This window comes from Odocoileus virginianus, chromosome 11 (assembly GCF_023699985.2).
Source record: "Odocoileus virginianus isolate 20LAN1187 ecotype Illinois chromosome 11, Ovbor_1.2, whole genome shotgun sequence".
In the NCBI taxonomy this organism is placed as follows: Eukaryota; Metazoa; Chordata; class Mammalia; order Artiodactyla; family Cervidae; genus Odocoileus; species Odocoileus virginianus.
The window spans coordinates 48325680-48344900 of record NC_069684.1 but is presented as its reverse complement, the minus strand read 5'-3'; the positions used below and the strand labels follow the sequence as shown (position 1 = coordinate 48344900).

At 35.8% G+C, this 19221-nt stretch overlaps 1 protein-coding gene across 9 annotated transcripts in view; it reads left to right on the top strand.

The window, feature by feature from the left end:
- The window catches only part of AHCTF1 (AT-hook containing transcription factor 1), an 86091-nt gene extending 72240 nt beyond the window's left edge, over positions 1 to 13851 (top strand). For all 9 annotated transcript variants that reach the window (XM_070474413.1, XM_070474412.1, XM_070474414.1 and 6 more), the window contains 6 exons: positions 595 to 677; positions 1645 to 1853; positions 3341 to 5174; positions 9625 to 9758; positions 10823 to 10905; positions 12590 to 13851. In XM_070474413.1, coding sequence (XP_070330514.1) covers positions 595 to 677; positions 1645 to 1853; positions 3341 to 5174; positions 9625 to 9758; positions 10823 to 10905; positions 12590 to 12779 — 2533 coding nt within the window. In that variant the 3' untranslated portion in view covers positions 12780 to 13851. The remainder of the gene's footprint in view (positions 1 to 594; positions 678 to 1644; positions 1854 to 3340; positions 5175 to 9624; positions 9759 to 10822; positions 10906 to 12589) is intronic.
- Positions 13852 to 19221: the final 5370 nt, after the last annotated feature.

Genomic DNA, 19221 nt, shown 5'->3' with positions numbered 1-19221 from the left:
CCAAATGCACACTTTTTCTTGAACTTTATAATTTATTTGTCCCATTTAAAAAATCAGCATGCTTTAGTTGGCTTCAGGGGAAGGCCACCTCAGAATGCAAAGGGACCACTGTCAATATCTTCCTAGAACTTTTGTCAAGTAGATTAATAGAGGTCACACTGGTCTCCCATTCTGAGTCATTTATCATACTTTTCCAGTTGGCCTTAAGATATTGAATCTACTGAGTATATAGGGGAAATGTCCATAATATTTGATGAATTTACTATAAGAACATGGCCACTGATAATTAAAAATTGACATCCGTGTAATTGATACTGACCAGCATTTTAAAATCATTTTATTTGTAGTTTAAGGTTATGCCATTGTTTTCAACAAAGTAAAATATTAGAAAATAAGAAAAACAAATACAACATTACTTGTTTCTAAATTCACTTGTAAATTATATAATATTATTCAGAATGAACTTGCATTGTATATTCTCTGAACCTTGGTTTTCATCAGTAGAGGGAAAAGTAAGAGTTGGGGCAGGGTTAAAGCAGGTCAGAGCAGATGGGATCTTCTTAAATACTGAAGTATATGCTTCTGTTCCTGAAGGGAACTCACCGTGAAGTCCACAGAACATGTTTTAGACGAAGAACTGGTCTCTCTTGAAACCTGTACCTCTGCAATTAGAGCAGGTAACAATATATGTATGTATTATTTTGACTTCAGAATCATTTCACTTTAGTGTTTTGTCTAAAGAGTGTTCTATTCTTAGGGCAAAAGAATCTGGACAACAGTCCAAACTATTATGTGTTATGCCTCTCCAGTTGTTTCCCTAGCTAAAAATAGAATTCTGAGGAAGCATGTCAGCTATCAGAGCAGTTGGTTGCTTATAAAACACTCTGTAGTTCTAACAGTAGAAGTCTTAGAATGGTTTTTGTGGACATATTTAAAGAGGAAAAAAGTAAATTACCAGTCCCCACCCAAGACTGTGTACCTGTTTTTTGACCTTCTAGGTTTCAGGTATCTACACAGGGTTACTTCCATATTTATTCTGTGTTTGTGATAACTTACAGCCAAGATTGGCTTATTGTTATTAGAAAATAATCACAAATGTCTGAATTTGCTCCAGGGAAGATTAACAGATGTATGGAATTCATTTGACTTTTTTTTCCCCAGTGAATTTTTTTCCTTCCTTCCTTCCTTTTTTTTTTTTTTTGGAGTGTCTCCTCTCAGTTAGACACTGGCTTTTCAGAGATGAGTTTGTTTTGCTAATTCATTTCTGCAGTGAATATTACTCTTTTTACATCTTTGCACGTTCTGTGTCAGTGTTTCTTTCACATAGATTCCCAAGCATGGCCTTGCTAGGTCAACAGGTGTGCACAGGTTTTTAATATTTTATTGTTTATATTTTATCTTTTTGAAAAGCAAATATGTATTGTCTAAACTGAGTGAGTGGATTCTGATGAAGGAGGAGTATTGTATAGATCCCCTTAGGCTTTTCCTCTTCGAAGATGTTAGAAACGTTTTGACACTTGACAGTTGTTCAAGGAAACATTAAGTGCAGTGCAGCCTTTCCCCTTCTGTTTGCTTCCCCAATTATGTATATATCTCTTTTGTTTAGCTTAAACCATGGAAGATTTACTCATTTTTTTTTTTCAGCCATGGCCGAAGTCCCTGGTGATGGTGGAAGATCTGGACCAGTTACCTCTGAAAGCCCTATGGTCTCTGAACATAGACTTGACCAGGAAGTAGAGTTGAACTTAAAAGAAGATCATGAAATAGAAGTTGATGTACTAAAAGCAAGTGTTGACCTACCAGAAGACAAGCCTCCAATTTCTGATGATCCTCCTGATACTCAAGAAATTCATGTAAAAAAAATAATTTTTTATTTCTTTTTTAGTCTCTCAGTGTTGGTTTAGTTAGGTTTCAAACCATAGCTCTAATGTAATCATGTATTTCACTACTATATAGAAATCCCTTTATAAAAATCTGTGTTTGAGAAAGTATATAAAATACATCATCCTTTAAGAAATTGGTTTCATGAAAACCAAAAGACTGTGTTAAAGAAGTGACAGTTTCAGTAATTTTCACTCAGTATCCAGTTCAAATGAAAGGTCTTTTAGCCATAAGAAAACAGATATTAGCTACTCTTGAAACATGCGTGACATCAAAACTATCCAGAGCATATATCTGAAAATAGTTGAGTACAGTTAGTTAAATAGAATTCTCTACCATTTTCCCTCCCTTCATACTTGTGGGAAAATGATATTCTGCTGCCTGGGGTTTAACTTATATACTCCAGAAAGGTGGGATTTTTTTTGCTATTTAAAATGACTTACATTTCCTAAAAATCCCACCAAATCTGTTTTATTATCAACAAGTAAGTTTTGCATGATAAGTGACTTTAAGGTGAAGAAAAATAATCTCTTCTAATTATTTATGATTGTATAGTAGTTGGGAAGTTTAACTCATAAAAATGTCTTGGTTATCCATATTCAATTTCATGAGTATTTTCACTGTGAATTAGATGGATAAAGTCCCTTTTCCTTCAGCCAGGAAGTTAATAAAATTTATGGGCATAGTGTAAATGGGAATCCTCATTTCTGGGTATTTCCAGTCTTTCAGTGAATGTGTGGGGAGTGGGAAAATGTCATTGTTTAGGTGGGTGGTAATGTTCTACCTTCTTGGTCAGGAGATCTCTCTGTTACTTTCTGCCTCCTCCTTTTTCTCCCCTTCCCTTACCAAAAGGTAAATGCAAGGACCATTCCTTCTTCCACCAAACCCTTGCAAGAGAGGTACTGAACTTGAAAGCCTTAGGAATTTCATGGTTTATGCAGCCCCAGCAAAGGGAAGAGGATTGAGTCTAGCCCAAGGGAGCTTATGTAGGTGAACTCTTCTTCAACCTTATGGGGATCATGCTGTTTAGGAAAAGTGTGGTTAGTTAGGTAATTTGGGGATTATCATTAGAACATAGTTTGGGGGTTGTTTCTTTTTCTCCGGTTCATTTTTTTTTCCTTGGGTAAGAATAGAATAAGTCCTTAATTATTGCAACTGTTAGCATCATTATAATTTTTAACATTTTTGTTAAGACTGTCTTTTTTAGCCAGGGAAATGTAGACTTCTACTTTAATTCCATTCAGAATTTCGATCTTTTTCTATCTAGTTATTTTGACTGAGTGAGAAAGTCTGATTGCTTAAATAGCTATTTTAATAAAGTAAACCCTTAAGTATATGCCATATTGATGTAGTTTATGTTTAACAATTCATACACCAAGGGTGAGATGGTCTTTAAAAAAATTTATGCTTTAGGTTAAAATACATATGTTAACAGTCTCTTATCTTTAATTTATTTTAGGTAATTGAACATGAAAAGCTTGAAGGTCAAGATTCAGGACAAGAGGCTAGGAATCTTTCATTTAATGAGTTGTATGCCTCAGGAACTCTTAAGCTTCAATACAATTTTGATACCATTGAGCAACAGTTTTGTGACTTACCTGATAATAAAGACTCTGCTGAGTGTGACGTTGCTGAGGTAGATGGAGAACATTTTGTGACACAGAGCAACTTTACCTTGATTTTGGAAGGTGAAGAAGGAGAAGTAGAGACAGATGATTGTGCAGCATCTGATGTGTTAGCTAAAGCAGCTAATGCAGCCGCTGAGGAAAAACATGTATGCAGTGAGGACAGTGAGAATCACAGACATGTTGCAAATTTGCCATCTGTCATAACTAGTGATCAGGAGTCCCAGAGGGTAGAGACATTACCATATGTGCCTGAACCAATTAAAGTAACAATTGCAGAAAATTTATTAGATGTAATTAAAGACACAAGAAGTAAAGAAATTACTTCAGACACAGTGGAACAGTCCATTCAAGAAAACATACCTTTAATAAGCCAAAAGGTAATGTGTTCCACCAAGTTGGCCAACTCTACAACTAATACTGTTCAGGAAACAAGTGCAGTGACTATAAATGTCAGCGAGGTTAATGACATGATTTCCTCCCGAACTCGCAAGAGAGTACGTGTCCAAAACCTGAATGTCAAATCAGCACAACAGGAAGAGCCAGCAGCTGTTGCTACTCCTGAGATGCTGGGGCTTTCAGTTACAAAGAAAACTAGGAAAACGAAAGAAATTGCAGGGGCTTTGGAAAGTGCCTGTTCTGATGACAAGGAAGTATCTCATAACCAGCAAATACCTCAAAATTCTGTTACTCCTAGGAGAGGAAGGAGAAAAAAAGACGTTAATCAAGACATATTAGAAAATGCTAATTCTGTGGAACAAGAATTACAAGTTACTCCAGGTAGGGAATTAAGAAGGTTAAAATCATCTCAGCTGTTGGAAGCAGCAACTGAAGAAAGTTATTTTAGAAAAGAAGTTAAGCTTTTGTCTGCTACAAAAAGGACTCCTAGAAGAACTAAATCTGTAGAAAATCAGGAAGGTGTTGAAGTTATAAATGATCTGAAAGTCAGCAAAGTAGCAGGTCCTAGCAGAAGTACCAGAAAATTGAGAAGTACTAATTTGGAAGCTTCTGAAGGTGTAGGATATAAACAAGAAGGGGAGTCCACTGAACAACAACTGCCTATTCAACGTAGTAAAAGGGTTAAAAAGAAAGAAGTTAGTGCGTTGGATGTTATAGAAGATTCCAAACTTGATTCCTCCCAGTTGACTATTCAAGCAGATTTTGGCACGCCTGCTACACCTAGGAAACGTGGTAGACCAAGAAAAATCAAAACATCTGAAGATGTACAATCTAAGGCTTTTACGGAAGCAAGAAGTCTCAAGGAGAGAGAAGGTCTCGGCATCCAAAGGAGATCCACAAGAAACACCCCAGCTAAAAGTGAAAATACTGATGTCGGAAAACCAACGTTAGAAGAGTCAGTTTCCATGCCAAATGAGGAACTTGCTGCAGTGATGAGCTCTAAGAAGAAACTTACAAAAAGGACTGAAAACCAAAGCCAAAAACGTTCATTACGTTCAATACCAGAAAAGAACATAGATGAAGAAACGGCACACAAAGAGCCAGATGACCAAGAAGAAAAATTGCTTGCTACCGTTGCTTTGACTAAGTCTTCCCGTAGCACACGGACTAGATCTAGCAAGGCCATCTTGTTGCCGGACCTTTCTGAACCAAAAAATGAGTCTCTTTTATTTTCTCCTCCTGTGTCAAAGATTCCAAGGAAAGAGAAAGGTACTTTTATTTCCGTTTGAAGAATAATTTCCATCTCATTTAAAGTCTTCAGCTTAAACTTAAATCAGTTCAAACATGATTAGATTTTGTTAAGGCACTATTGGATCATATCTCCTAAGAATGATTTTTGGTTACAGGGAATTCCTCTCCCTTCCAAAAAAAACTTTTTTTGATCTTTTAGTAGTTGAATATTAATGTTTTAATTTTAAAGTTTATTTTTAGATTCAAGAATTTTCTGCTTCACTGTGACTTTTTAAATCTTATAATTAACTTTGACATAGGTTTAATTTTTTTAGAATAGGATCATTTCTCTTCATTCTGTCCTTATAAGTGACTTGCTTTTGGTTTTTCCCCTAGATAGAACCTTCATTTTTGTCTCATATTCCAGATGATTTAAAGTCCACAACTTCAAATTGTTTTGAAGGGAAGCAGCAGTAGAATTATCTTGATTATGATACAGAAATTATTTAAATCCTTATTTCTTGTTGTCCATGAACTGACAAGGCTACATGCCCAACTTCCCTCACTGATGATATGAGCTTTTAATTGTGTTGTTTGATAGGTATAGTTCATGTCATCTCAACAGGAGTGAAGTCTCTTACTCTTCATGTATAGTGTCTGTTAGTCACTCAGGCATGTCCTAGGCTTTGCTATCCCATGGACTGTAGCCCACCAGGCTCCTCTGTACATGGGATTCTCCAGGCAAGAATACTAGAGTGGGTTGCCATGCCCTCCTTCAGGGCATCTTCCCAACCCAGGGACTGAACCCAGGTCTCCTGTCTGAGCTACCAGGGAAGCCCATGTATAAAGCGGAGATATACATAAAGTACATAAACAGATGCACAGTATATTTGTGCTTTTAAGATTTCTTGTTGGGCAGAATTCAGTGAGGGAGACAGTTAAGAAAAAGATCTAAAAAGGTGTGCTGATAAAGCAGATTAGGGACTTGTAAGTAAAGTGGGTGACTGTTGTACTAAACTCTTGCATGTATTTTTTAATGCATTGGTGAACATTCTATATAGTTGCCTCCTGACTTGAGGAAGGCCAGAAGATGAGTCATTTAAAAATCCACAAATTAAAATTTTCTGTCTTCAGCATTCTCTGTGCAGAAACCTCTTTAAATATATTGTATTCGTGCAAGTTGTTTTATTTACATAAGAGCCTAGGAAAGGATGCTTTGCCATAGATTTGATCACTTGTTCTAAAAATGAATCTGTAATTATTAGGAATTCCTTTTTCGCATCCCATCCCACATTTCTGAGTACATTTTGATTTTTATTTTGGTTTATTCATGCTGTTAGGAAAGTGTGGTTATTCCTGTCTTTCCATGGAGGAAAACGAAATGACCAAATATGTGAGATTTTAGCTAACTTTACTAAGCTACTATTTTAGATAAAAGTTAACATGAAAAAGGGCAATGAATGGTAGAAGAATGTCATTAACAATTCTTTCATACTTTTCTCATGACTATCATAGCCAGACACCTCAATAATTCTGATCTTTGTTATCTTTATGTTCTTCATCCATATACATATTAACTGTAACTTTTTTCTGTAATAAAAATAATACATGCCTGCCACAGAAAATTAGAAATTAAAAGTATTTAATGTAGCCATCTAAAGGACCAGTAGCGACTGTTTACATCTGCTTGTATGTCCTTCTAGCTGAATATATACTTTGTTTTTTTATAAAACCCAATGTGTAATAGTTTGTGTGCATGTTTACGTATTACTCCTCCCATCTGCTACTTATTTCATGAGCATTTTTCAGATTCTGGGAAATATCCTCAAAACCCTGCGTGTTCATGGTTTGGTGTTTTGTGTTTTACAATTGATAATGTGTAAAAGTTTACATGTGTAGCATTTCACCTCACTTATGTGCCACAGATTGCTCAGACATTCTCCTGGTAGATGTTTGAATCATTTTCAGATTTTCTAGTATTAAAAATAAGCACCTTCTAGTATGAGTTAAAAAGAAGTTTGGAACTTATCTCTCATTTCTGCCACTTAACTAGCTTTCTGAATCTTGTTTTCTCACCTTTATAGTGAAGGTAATAATGCCAACTCTGTAGGATTCTTGTGTATTCACTACTTTAACAAAGCAATTGCTGCCAAGATTAATTTGCTTTCTTACTTTGCGCTTAGATCATAGGTTCTACACTCTTACAATTCCTTCTTGTCCCTTGTGCCAACTAACTTTTTTAGGGAGGGATAGGAGGTACAGAGAAGAGTGGATACAGAAATAACATGATTAGAAAGCTGGAGGCCATCTTCTTTTTAATTGAAACATGTCAAAGAAACACATATCTTAGAATCACTAGCTAAAAAGAATGTAAAGTTGGACATTTCAATAGATTTTCTGTAATTCCGTTACTCAGCAGCGGATATTTAAGAAGGGTTTGCTTATATGCCTGAGTCTATACTAGGGTATACATTTATCAGTTCATTTGATTCTAAGTATAACCAAGTGTAGTATAGGTACCATTATCCTTTTTTTCCACAGTGAAGAAATTGAAGTTCAGTGAAACTGAGCACCCATGACACCCAGTAATGAGTAAATAGTGGTGTCTTGGGGCCTATTCCCACTGGCTGATGAGAGCCAATTGCTAAATACTCAGGAATTTTTTTTTTGAGTCAACCACGGAACATTTATAGCACTGAAATAGGCAAATGCTGTAAGTCAGAGCTGTGTTTTTGTTGTTGTTTGTTGTTGTTTTCCTTCCCAGAAAGCTGTTTACCAGTATATTACTATAGGACTGAATCTATAGGACTTTTGAACTTCCTAGGCCTTACGTCTGGCCATCAGAGCTTTACCCCAGGAAGCTTACAGAAGCGGGCAAGAAATTGACATACAAAGAACTGTAACCAACTCTTGTCTGGCTGATAGAAGCATATGGAAGGAATGTGGAGCTAAACATTTTTGCATGTGATAAGACATTTTTGTTCCTTTGGGTGCAGAGGGAAACTCGGTGAGGAATATGAGTTTGTCTTTGAAAAGCCAAAGAAGCTGTTGCTTCAGGTAGCCTGGAAGGAGAAAAATAGAATATATCATTTTTATAGAAAGATTATAGGTTTGTCTGTCTGTTTTTTTACCCACACAAGAGGAGAATTACTACCAGTGCCATTTATGCCACTTGTCAGCTAGGAGCAGAGAGGACTTTTATTTCTGACCTCACTCCTCTTTTTTCTTTTATTAAGAATCACATGCTTTAAGAGCAGAATTTGGCATTTTTTAGAACTCTTGATTGTCCCAGTAGATGAAATAATATTGAACTCTATAATTTGGAAATTTTCTTGCAGAGATTGGTAAATTACATTCTTTATATTCTTTAAATAATAATATAACATGCAAGCATCTGTAAAACACTTACTAACATATACTAACATTATTCTAATCTTTAATCTTCACAGTAATGTTAAAGCACTATTATGAATATTATAGAAACTGAGGCACAGAGAGGTTTAGGTGACTTGCTTTTGATACCACAGCTTGTAAATCCAGAAGCTAGGATTTAACTTGCAAACTGGTTCAGCTGTACCCTGCCACTTCCATGATTGCATTGCTAATCACCATTAATACAGAGGCAAGAATGTGATAAATATTTTTAATTACATATTTTCAACTAATTTGTAAACTGTTTCTGTTTTTCTGTGGAATATCTTCCTATCAATCTGTTTTTCTATATTATTACTTTTCTGCTTGCTTTCTTCCTTTTATGCTGTGGACTTTTCTGTTCCTCTTGCCTGGAACAACTGGCTCAGAATGAGCTGAAAGGAAAGAGTTTGAGTGTCTACTTTGTAAACAAAATCGCTTTTTAAAATAAAAACCTTGCAGCTGGAGAAGTAGGAATTAAGGAACAAAGTAGTTCAGGTTATACTGACAGGTTATACCATGGAAATATTTGCAGATTAGGTTCCTTACTATCATAATAAAGCAAATATCACAGTAAAGCAGATCACGCACATTTTTTTGGTTTCCTAGTGCATATAAAAATCATGTTTACACAATACTATAGTCTTTTAAGTGTATGGTAGTATTAAAAATAATTCATTGGAAAAATAATGCTGATCATCATATGAGTTTTAAGTGAGTCTAATCTTTTTGCAACAATCCAAGATCACTGATTACCATAGCAAATACAGTTAATAGTGGAAAAGTTTGAAATATTGCGAGAATTACCACAATGTGCCAGACAGACATGAAGTTAGCAAATGCTGTTGGAAAAATGGCGCTGATAGTAAACTTGCCACAAACCTTCATTTCACCTTATTTTAGACCTTCAGATATGCTGAACCTCACCTCTTCTGTTGTGCCTTGCTTTATTTCCCTTAATCACACTTCACAGGTGTTAACTTTTTTTTGCAAGTTGAATTTATCTGTGTGTGTGTGTGTATATATATATATATAATGCATATATATATGATGTTTTGTTCTTTGCTTCTACCTTTAGCTAAAAAAATAGAGGCTCCTGCACAGCTGCAAGAATTAGTTTCAGACTTACCTTCTCAATTTGTCTCCTCACCTCCTGCTTTAAGGACCAGGCAGAAAAACCCATTGAATACATCCAGACGTACAGATGGACTGGTAAGAAATGCATGGTTTTATTTGTATGCATGCTTTTTATTTTTTAAGCAGTGCTTCCTAGGTAAACTTCTTTAAAAATAGCAGGTGTTTATACTCAAGACCAAAATTATCTTTTGGGGATCATAGCTTTAAGATAGATTGGTATGTTACTCTTGGTGTATTATTGGCAGCTGCAGTTGAAATTGCCTATTAGGGGAAAGGTTTTAAGACTGTAGTGTCCCATAAGAATTACTTGAATCTATTTATTTAAAATGCAGGTCCCAGGCCCCCTGGAATGTCATCCACAGACCACACTTAGAGTGTATCAGAGTTGACTAGTTTTATGTAACTCTAAATTAAAAATAGTTTATGGATTAAGTATAAGCTTGAGAGCTTTATATTTACCAATCTTAACTCATCAGCATTTCTTGAATTATCTGCTCTGAGCCATTACTATGCAGTGACAAAGACACAAAAATAATTCAGGCAGATTCCTTGTTTTTCAGGAGTTCAGTTTAAATGAAGAGGCAGAAATACAAATAATTATTCCACAGAACAATAAGAATCATTTATACTCAGATAACGCTGCAGACAGAAGGTAAAGGAGACAGGCACTGCCGGAAGAGAGGACAGCAGATGCAGAAGCACAGTGGCCTGGCAGTGCCCGAGGGTGGGGGTGGGGCTGTTTACAAGCTGGCAAATAACCATGTGCATGTTTTAAGTAATTTCAGTGAAAAGTGAACTCTAGGGAGGAAAAAATATTTGATGGTGGTCTAATCCTTACGCAGCAATGAGAGCCTTGATTTGGACAGAGGCAGTGGAACACTGCAGTGGACAGTGGAAACATTCCAGAATAAGATTGATAAGATTTGGAGATGAATTGAATGTGTGGGGATGCAGGATAATCAGCTGTCCTAGATGACCAAGGTTTCTACCAAAAAAATACACAGAGTCCATTTGATTATTTATTGAGGTTAAATTCAGCTAGCACTGTCTGGCTATAGTCCTTGACTCAGAACTTTTTCAGTTTAAATTTTGAATATTTAATTAGCTAATATTGATCCTTCAAAAATTTTAACCCATAGGAAAATGATGGCCAATCAACTGAAACTGAGGGAAAGCAACAAGTGAAAAGAATCAGGACTGCAAAAACAAAACAAGCAAGCAAGTAAGACTTTTTCCAGGCTGTCATTTTTATTTTCAGTTTTGTTTCTTAAAATTATATTGGTGAAGACTCAAAAGAGAGAAATGAAGCTCATCAGAAAAAGGTCATTCTTTGGGGCATTTATATGCACTAGCTCTGTGTAATTGTTAGATTTCACTGCAAAAGGTGACTTTCTTACATAGCATGGAAGTCAGTCAGTCAGTTCAGTCGCTCAGTCGTGTCTGACCATTTGCCACCCCATGGACTGCAGCACGCCAGGCCTCCCTGTCCATGATCAACTCCCAGAGTTCACCCAAACTCATATCCATTGAGTCAGTGATGCCATCCAGCCATCTCATCCTCTTGTCGTCCCCTTCTCCTCCCACCTTCAATCTTTCCCAACATCAGGGTCTTTTCAAAAGAATCAGTTCTTCCCATCAGGTGGCCAAAGTATTGGAGCTTCAGTTTCAGCATCAGTCCTTCCAGTGAATCTTCAGGACTGACCTCTTTTAGGATGAACTGGTTGGATCTCCTTGCAGTCCAAGGGACTCTGAAGAGTCTTCTCCAACACCACAGTTCAAAAGCATTAGTTCTTCAGCGCTCAGCTTTCTTTATGGTCCAACTCTCACATCCATACATGACTACTGAAAACACCATAGCTTTGACTAGACAGACCTTTGTCAGTAAAGTAATGTCTCTGCTTTTTAATATGCTTTTTAACACAGCATGAAAAGCCCTTCTTTAAAAAGGATGAGTGAAGGGCTTCCCTGGTGACTCAGACGGTAAAAAATCTGCCTGCAGTGCGGGAGACCTGGGTTCGATTCCTGGGTTGGGAAGAATCCCTGGAGGAGGGCATGCAGCCCACTCCAGGATTCTTGCCTGGAGAATCCCATGGACAGAGGAGCCTGGGGGGCTACAGTCCGTGGGGTTACAAAGAGTCGGGCATGACTGCACGACTAAGCACAGTAGGGTGGGGGTAGTTGAATACTCAACAAAGCTTTGTTTTTTTACAATGAATTTGGGGAGGGGAGTGCAATGTTTCACCTTTTCTTTAGTGAAGAGGGATAAAACTATCAGTAAAAGTCATTAAAAACATAAAAGTCCTGTGATTATGTCACTATTGGCAATTAAAACTTTATCCATGGCAAAATTACTCCCATTTCAGATATATTTTGCTTAGATATGGTTGAATTTCGTAAAAGTACAAAGTAATTCATTTTATCTTTAAAAACTGATTTAATGAGAGCTTTTGACTATAATTAATACACTACATGTAAATTGTCTTTGTGTATATGTAGAAAACTACTTCATATTATGAAATACATACATAGTTTCTAATTGCTGGTATTTGAGAATTCCCATTTCTCATATATTTTATGAGCCTACTGAGCTCTCCTATGATCCGACTACTGATATTTGGCCCTTCCTTGTAAAGCAGTATTATTTATTAATACATATGAAATATTTAAATGAAAATTCAAACAGTAATTGTTTTGAGGATCCCAAACATAAAGGATAATTTCTGTCATGTGAATTTTTAACTCTGCTTCAAATTAGTTTATTTGACCAAAGTTTTATTTTACTTCTCCTTTATAAAATGAAATCTCTAGAAAAAGGTAGTATCTAAGATTTCTTCATATATTGGGAAGTGGACTACATTTTATACTATAACATGTTTATTCTTACTTGAGTTATATCTTTATTTCAGAAACACAGAAAGAGAAAGTTGGTCACCTCCTCCAGTAGAAATTAAGCTGATTTCTCCCTTGGCAAGCCCAGTTGATGGAGTCAAGAGCAAACCAAGAAAGACTGCAGAAGTAACAGGAAAAACTGTTGGAAGGAGCAGGAAGAAGTTGTCTTCTTTTCCAAAGCAAGTTCTACGCAGAAAAATGCTGTAATTTTTTCAAGTTTTTTAATGTACACCTGTTTGTAAAGTCATCAGAATTGTGTGGATTATTAAAATCATTAATTTGGAAGAAAATAATTTATATAAATTATTGTAAATTTTTGTAAACAGTGTCTTCAATAAGTAAAGTAACTCCATATGGAGTGTGATTCTTTTAGTCCAGGCAGTTTTTTCTATTTTATATTAAGACTTCATACATTTATATAATATGTAAATATGGCTTATTGGAATGTTAAATAAAGTATACTTTACAGTAGTCTGTGTCTGTTAGATTTTTGAGAGGGGATTTCTGTTTTACTAATGATTTTATATGCTAGTAGATATTGGTTCCATTTTCTTTGTCTATAGTTAAAAGTATTAGACCAGTTTGAAGATGACTTAACTTTTTTTTTTAAGTTGCTGTTTTATAATTTATGCACTTTGCTTCTGTGATTAAGACTTCTAATCTTAAATTGAGGGAGGTTGTTACTATGTTGAAATTGAATTATGGGCATGTAATTTTGCCACTTTTTTGTAGTTTAACATATTTTGTGTATTCTACCTCAAATTAGTAATTTTCCAAGTAATGCATTGATTAAATATAATGTTGGCATTTCTTGTTCAGCAAGCTTAAAGGCTATTATCTTTGAAGTCTCTTAATTATTCAGAGACTAATTATCCAGGTTAGACTGACCGGTTCACTGCTCACTAGCAACTTCTTAAAGGGGTTTGAGTAGTAAGAAAGGAAATGTTTAAAAAGAAAGCTGTTTCGTGGCTATTCAGTGCACTTTGTATGTGCCTAACATTAATAGAATGAAAAGTTTGAACAAATTTTATAAACATTCTTGCTGTGAAGGAGCTTGCTACTGAATCACAGAAATCCCTTAACATTCAGGTTTTAAAATGACAAATACTCATAAGACCTCAGGCACAGAGTATTGAGGATGGGTAAAGAGTGTGAGTAGATGTGGAAAAAGGAAAAAAAAAACCACTCTGTTTTCTGCAATGTGACTGTGTGCAATTAAGTGGTGATACTTGATGTGGGCTGTAAAATTCATCAATAAATAAGTATTGTAAAATTATAACAGGTAAATTGATAGTGTGTAATGAATGGACCATTAATAATTGATTGTCTAGAAACAGACAGCTTTTGTTGGCTAAGCTTTCAGTGTTTCAGTGTGAAGCATAAGCGGTGTACCTTCTACATTATTTTTCTACCAAATAACAATACGAATAATGGGAAAATGATGAAAACGCCTATGCCAAGTATTGATGGTGTGAAAGTAGCAGTACGAGTGCGGCCGTTTAGTCAGGTTAGTGATAAATGTTCCATTGCCTTGTTGAAAGTTTGACTATGACTTTCATTTTATTAATTTTTTAAATAATTATTATCAGACTTGTATTGAAGCTGCTTGTCCTTTACCGAATATTAAATTTATTTAAATGAACTTGTTAAATGAGTAATTTAAAGATCTAAATTAAACATAATTCAGAAAACAATTTCATTCCTTTGCACAAGTAGCACAATAAAAAAAGAAATTGACAAGAAAAATGTTTTGTCAATAATTTTTTAAGCCAATGCAGTTTGGTGAATATAGACATGTGCTATGTATTTTTAATAATGTACTTCTCCCCCCCCCAAAAAAAAAACAACAGATCATAAGCAAACAAATTTGCAGTTCTGAATGAACTCTATGTATTTTATATGCTTTTATGTATAATTGTATTTGTATAACTTTTTACAAAAATACCAATCATTAAACTGTTGCTACAACATTTTAGGATAAAATATGAGTTATACTTATTCTGGGACCTTTAGCAATTGCCTGTCTTTGATTATCAATAGAGTAGTTGAATTTTAAGATAATTGTGAACAGTTGATCCATTCAGCAGACTTTTGCTTATTTGTTGTGGATCAAACATGAACTCGAAACTGAGGATACAGAGGAAAGTCCGTGTTCTCTAGCAGCGTGTAGTCTTATGTATGTTATTAATTTACCGCAATATGTACCATGGCAATGTGAATCATCTTGGCACCCAGAGAAAGACTGGGTACAGTTCATTCTGCCTGCACAGAACTTGAAGACTTCCTAGAGCTAGAAGAATTTGAGATGACCATAAAGGAGATAAGTAAGATCTTGATAAGAGTATGCTGAAACAACATGCAAAGCCTTATTTGATAATAATTCTGAATGGGATACAGTGTAGTGATGACCTCATATCACATCTACTTTCTCACTTTGTATAGTTTGCTGCTTTTATTCTCGTCTGTTAATACAAAATATTGCTTTGCACATATTCAGTTGATATCAATTCTGTCCTATCCCTTAACATTCCTCTATATTGCGGAAAATACTTTAGGAATCAGGCAGACGTGTGATTAGATAACTTTATAACTAGACATGAGTGTGGTTATGTCTCACTTAAGTGGAACCGTTAGATAAGGTTTCTAAAGTGGCCTAGTTTCTCAGGGAACAGATTCAAAACATGTCAGAGTTAACTTGTGATCAGTAAATTAAATGACCACATTGAAGGACAGTTAACTATGATATAGAAATGGGCAGTAAAACAGTTATATATTTAGGTCCTCTTTGATTCATATCTACCACCAAAGTTGATTATCTTAGGCTGGAATAGTAGGAGGAAAGAAAATGAATTCAGAAAATGGTTTGGGGGTAGTTACGGATCACATCCGAACAACTGTTAAACTGCCTTGGTGACCTAGACCCTGCCTCGTTTTCTAACTTCATATCCAGTCTTGCTTTCACTGTGGGATCAGAGATCCAACTTGATGAGACTTCCTTTGTTGTAAGACAATGGCTGTCAGGAGCCTTGGGGGTCTGGGGGTACACTGGGTCTTTGTTGCGATGCATGGGTTCTTCATTTCTGTGCTTTTTGTTGCAGTGTGGGCTTTCTTTAGTTGCAGCAAGTTGGAGCTACTCTAGGTGCAGCGTGTGGACTTCTCATTGCAGTGGCTTGTTGCGGAGCATGGCTCTGGAGCTGTGGGCTTCAGAAGTTGCAACTTGCAGGCTTTAGAGCACTGCCTCAGTAGTTTTAGCACACAAGCTTAGTTGCTGGCAGAATGTGAGATCTTCCAGGATGGGTCAAGGATGAAACCCGTGTTCCCCGGGGTGGATTCTTAACCACTAGACTACCAAGGAAGTCCCGACTATCAGGGGCCTTTGAAGTCAGATGAACTTGAGTTCAAAACCTGACTTTATCCCTTACCTCCTGTGTGGTTTTGAGCAAGGTTTTAAGCTCTGAGCCTTGATTTCCTTAAGTCTAAAATAGAGATGTTGGTACCTCACAGGATTGCTGTTAGAAACACTAGTTGAAGTAATCTGTAAATTACTAAGCACGATGTTTGACAAGTACTTTCAATATTAGCTACTATAGTTATTTTCACCGTTGTGTTAGTCACTCAGTATCTGACTCCTTGCAACCCCATAGCCTATAGACTCCTCTGTCCATAAGATTCTCCAGGTAAGAATACAGGAGTGGATTACTATTCCTTTCTCCAGGGTATCTTTCCAACCCAGGGATTGAGCCTGGGTCTCCCACATCGCAGGCAGATTCTTTACCATCTCAGCCACCTTTTAAATGGTTTTATTAAGATAATTTACATAGGACACATTTAGCTCACTTATGGTGTATAATTTAGTGACTTTTAATGGATTCACAGCTGCAACCATCACCACGATCAGATTTATAACGTTTTGAATCACCTCATTGCCCTAGTCCTAAACAACCAGTAAACTAATCTCTGTTTCTGCATATTTCCCTGTTGTGTACAATTCATATCAATAGAATTATATAGTCTTTTGTGGCTGCCTTCTTTCAGCATAATGTTTTCAAGGTTTATCTATGTTGTATCATATAATAAGACATGATATTTTTATGTTGTGTCATCTCTGTTGTATCAAAAGTTCATTTCTTTATGGCTGGATAATATTTCATTGTATGGATATACCACATTGTGTTCATCCATTCCTCAGTGAATGTGGGTGGTTTCCACCTGTTCGCTGTTAGCTTTTATGAATCATGCTGCTATAAATATTTGTTTACAGATTTTCGTGTGGACACAAGTTTATTTCTTTTGGTTATATACCTAGGCATGGAATTGCTGAGCCATCTAGTAACTGTGTTATCTTTCAAGAAATTGTCAAGTCTTTTCCAAGCAGCTACACCTACTTGGAAATTTTTATATTCCTACTAGCAGTGTATGAGGGTTCCAATTTTTCCAATCCAAGCCAACACTTACCTTACTTCATTATAGCCATTCTAGTTGGTGTGAAGTGGTATATCATGGTTTTTTGATTTGCATTTTCCTGATAACTAATGATGCCATGGATCTTTTCATGTACTATTGCCCATTAGTGTATCTTCCTTGGGGAAATGTCCATTCTGATCCTTTGTTCATTTTTAAATTGAACTATTTATCTTTTTATATTGAGCTGTACTTTACATTTTCTAGTTACAATTTCTTATTAGATATATAACTTGCAAATTTTCTCCCATTCAAAGGGTTACCTTTTCATCCTTTGAAGCACAAACATTTTTAATTTTGATGAAGTCCATTTTTAAAAATTGTGCTTTTGGTGTTTTATCTGTCTTTGCCCACTCCAATGTCATGAAGATTTATATTTTCTATTTTAGTTTTAGCTCTTACATTTGTCTTTGGTCCATTTTGAGTTGCATTTTATATATCATATAAAGTAATGTGAAGTAATGATCCAAGTTCATTCTTCTGTGTGTGATCATCGAGTTTTCCCAGTGCCATTCCTTGTAAAGGCCATTCTTCATTTTGGCAGCCTTGTTGAAAATCAGTTGATCATAGACGTTTGGATTTGTATCTGGACTCTCCACTTTATTACATTAATCTGCATGTCTGTCATTATGCCAGTGCCACACTTTCTTGATCACTGTTGGTTGTACTAAATTGTGAGATTGGTGTTAATCCTACTTTTTTTCTTTTTTAAGATTGAAGATTTTGGCTATTCTGGATGCCTGTCAGGTCCATATGAATTTTACAATCAGCTTGTTAATTTATACAAAGAAAGTGGGCTTTTGATAGAGTTGAATTGAATGTACATCCGTTTGGGGGGTTTTCTCCTAATAATAGGCTTCCCTGGTGGCTCAGATGGTAAAGAATCTGCCTGCAATAATGCCAATTCCTTTGATCTATGAAATGGGGTGTTTTTCTAAATTTTAAATCTTTAGTTTCTTCCAACAATGTTTTGAGGTATTCAGGGTATGTTTTGTACTTCTTTTGTTAACCTTATTCTTAAGTATTTTATTCTTTGTGGTAGTGATAGAAATGAAATTTTCTTAATTTCATTTTCAGATTGTTTAAAGTGTATAAAAACAGTCTATTGTATATTGATTTTACATCCTGCAACCTTACTGAACTCATTTGCTAGTTGTAATAGTTTCTAGTGGATTCCTCAGGATTTTCTAAGATCATATCATCTGCAAATAGCCATCATTTTACCTCTTCCTTTTCTATCTGGATGCTTTTGTTTCCTTTTCTTGTTTAATTTCCCTGGTTAGACCCTCCCATGCAATGTTGAATAGAAACATCAAGAGTAGGAATCCTTGTCTTCTTCCGTTCTTAGAGAGTAGTAGTCAGCCTTAACTGTTCAGTATGATAGCAGTCATGAGTTTTTCATAGATGCCCCTGTGAGACTGATGAAGTCCCATTCTGTTGCTGATGTGTTTTGAGTGTGTTTATCATGAAAGAATGTTGAATTTTGTCGTATGCATTTTCTACATGTTGAGATGATACGTGATTTTTTTTATTCTATTGATACATATTACATTGATCATTATTTTAAAGTGTACCCAAGATTTGTTTTAATCAGATATAATGTAACAGATTCAGCATCACTGCCTTATAGAATTTTCAAGGGAAAGGAGCATTTCATGTAGCCATACAGGGAAGTATCAAAGGGAGAAAAGGATGCCTGGCCCACACCCTTATTGTGGTTTCCACAGGAAGGAATGGGCAAGGCACAGCAGGCAAGTTTGAGCAGTTTTAGGATTGGATAGTTAGTATAGTTTCCATGAAATCTAGACTTCAGTTGGTCAGGTGCAGCCTCGTTGTTAGGTTCCTGGTTCTGGGGTAATGTGAGTTGGGAGAAACACTGGCTTGGGGTATGAATTAGATAAAGGAGGTGCTTGGGATGTGGCCTTCAGATTGGTTGATATGCACGAAAGGTTAAGTTGTTCACTATCTCTATGAATTCATGGATGTCAAAGGTCATAAAATTGAAACAGAAACGTTTTCAGATGTTAAACCCAATCTTGCATCCCTAGGATAAATCTCATTTGGTTATGGTATATAATTCTGTTTATATGTTGCAGGATTCACATTAGTAATGATTTGTTGAGGCTTCTTGCAGTATCTTACAAGAGATACTGGTTTGTAGCTTTTTTTTCTTGAGATATCTTTGTCT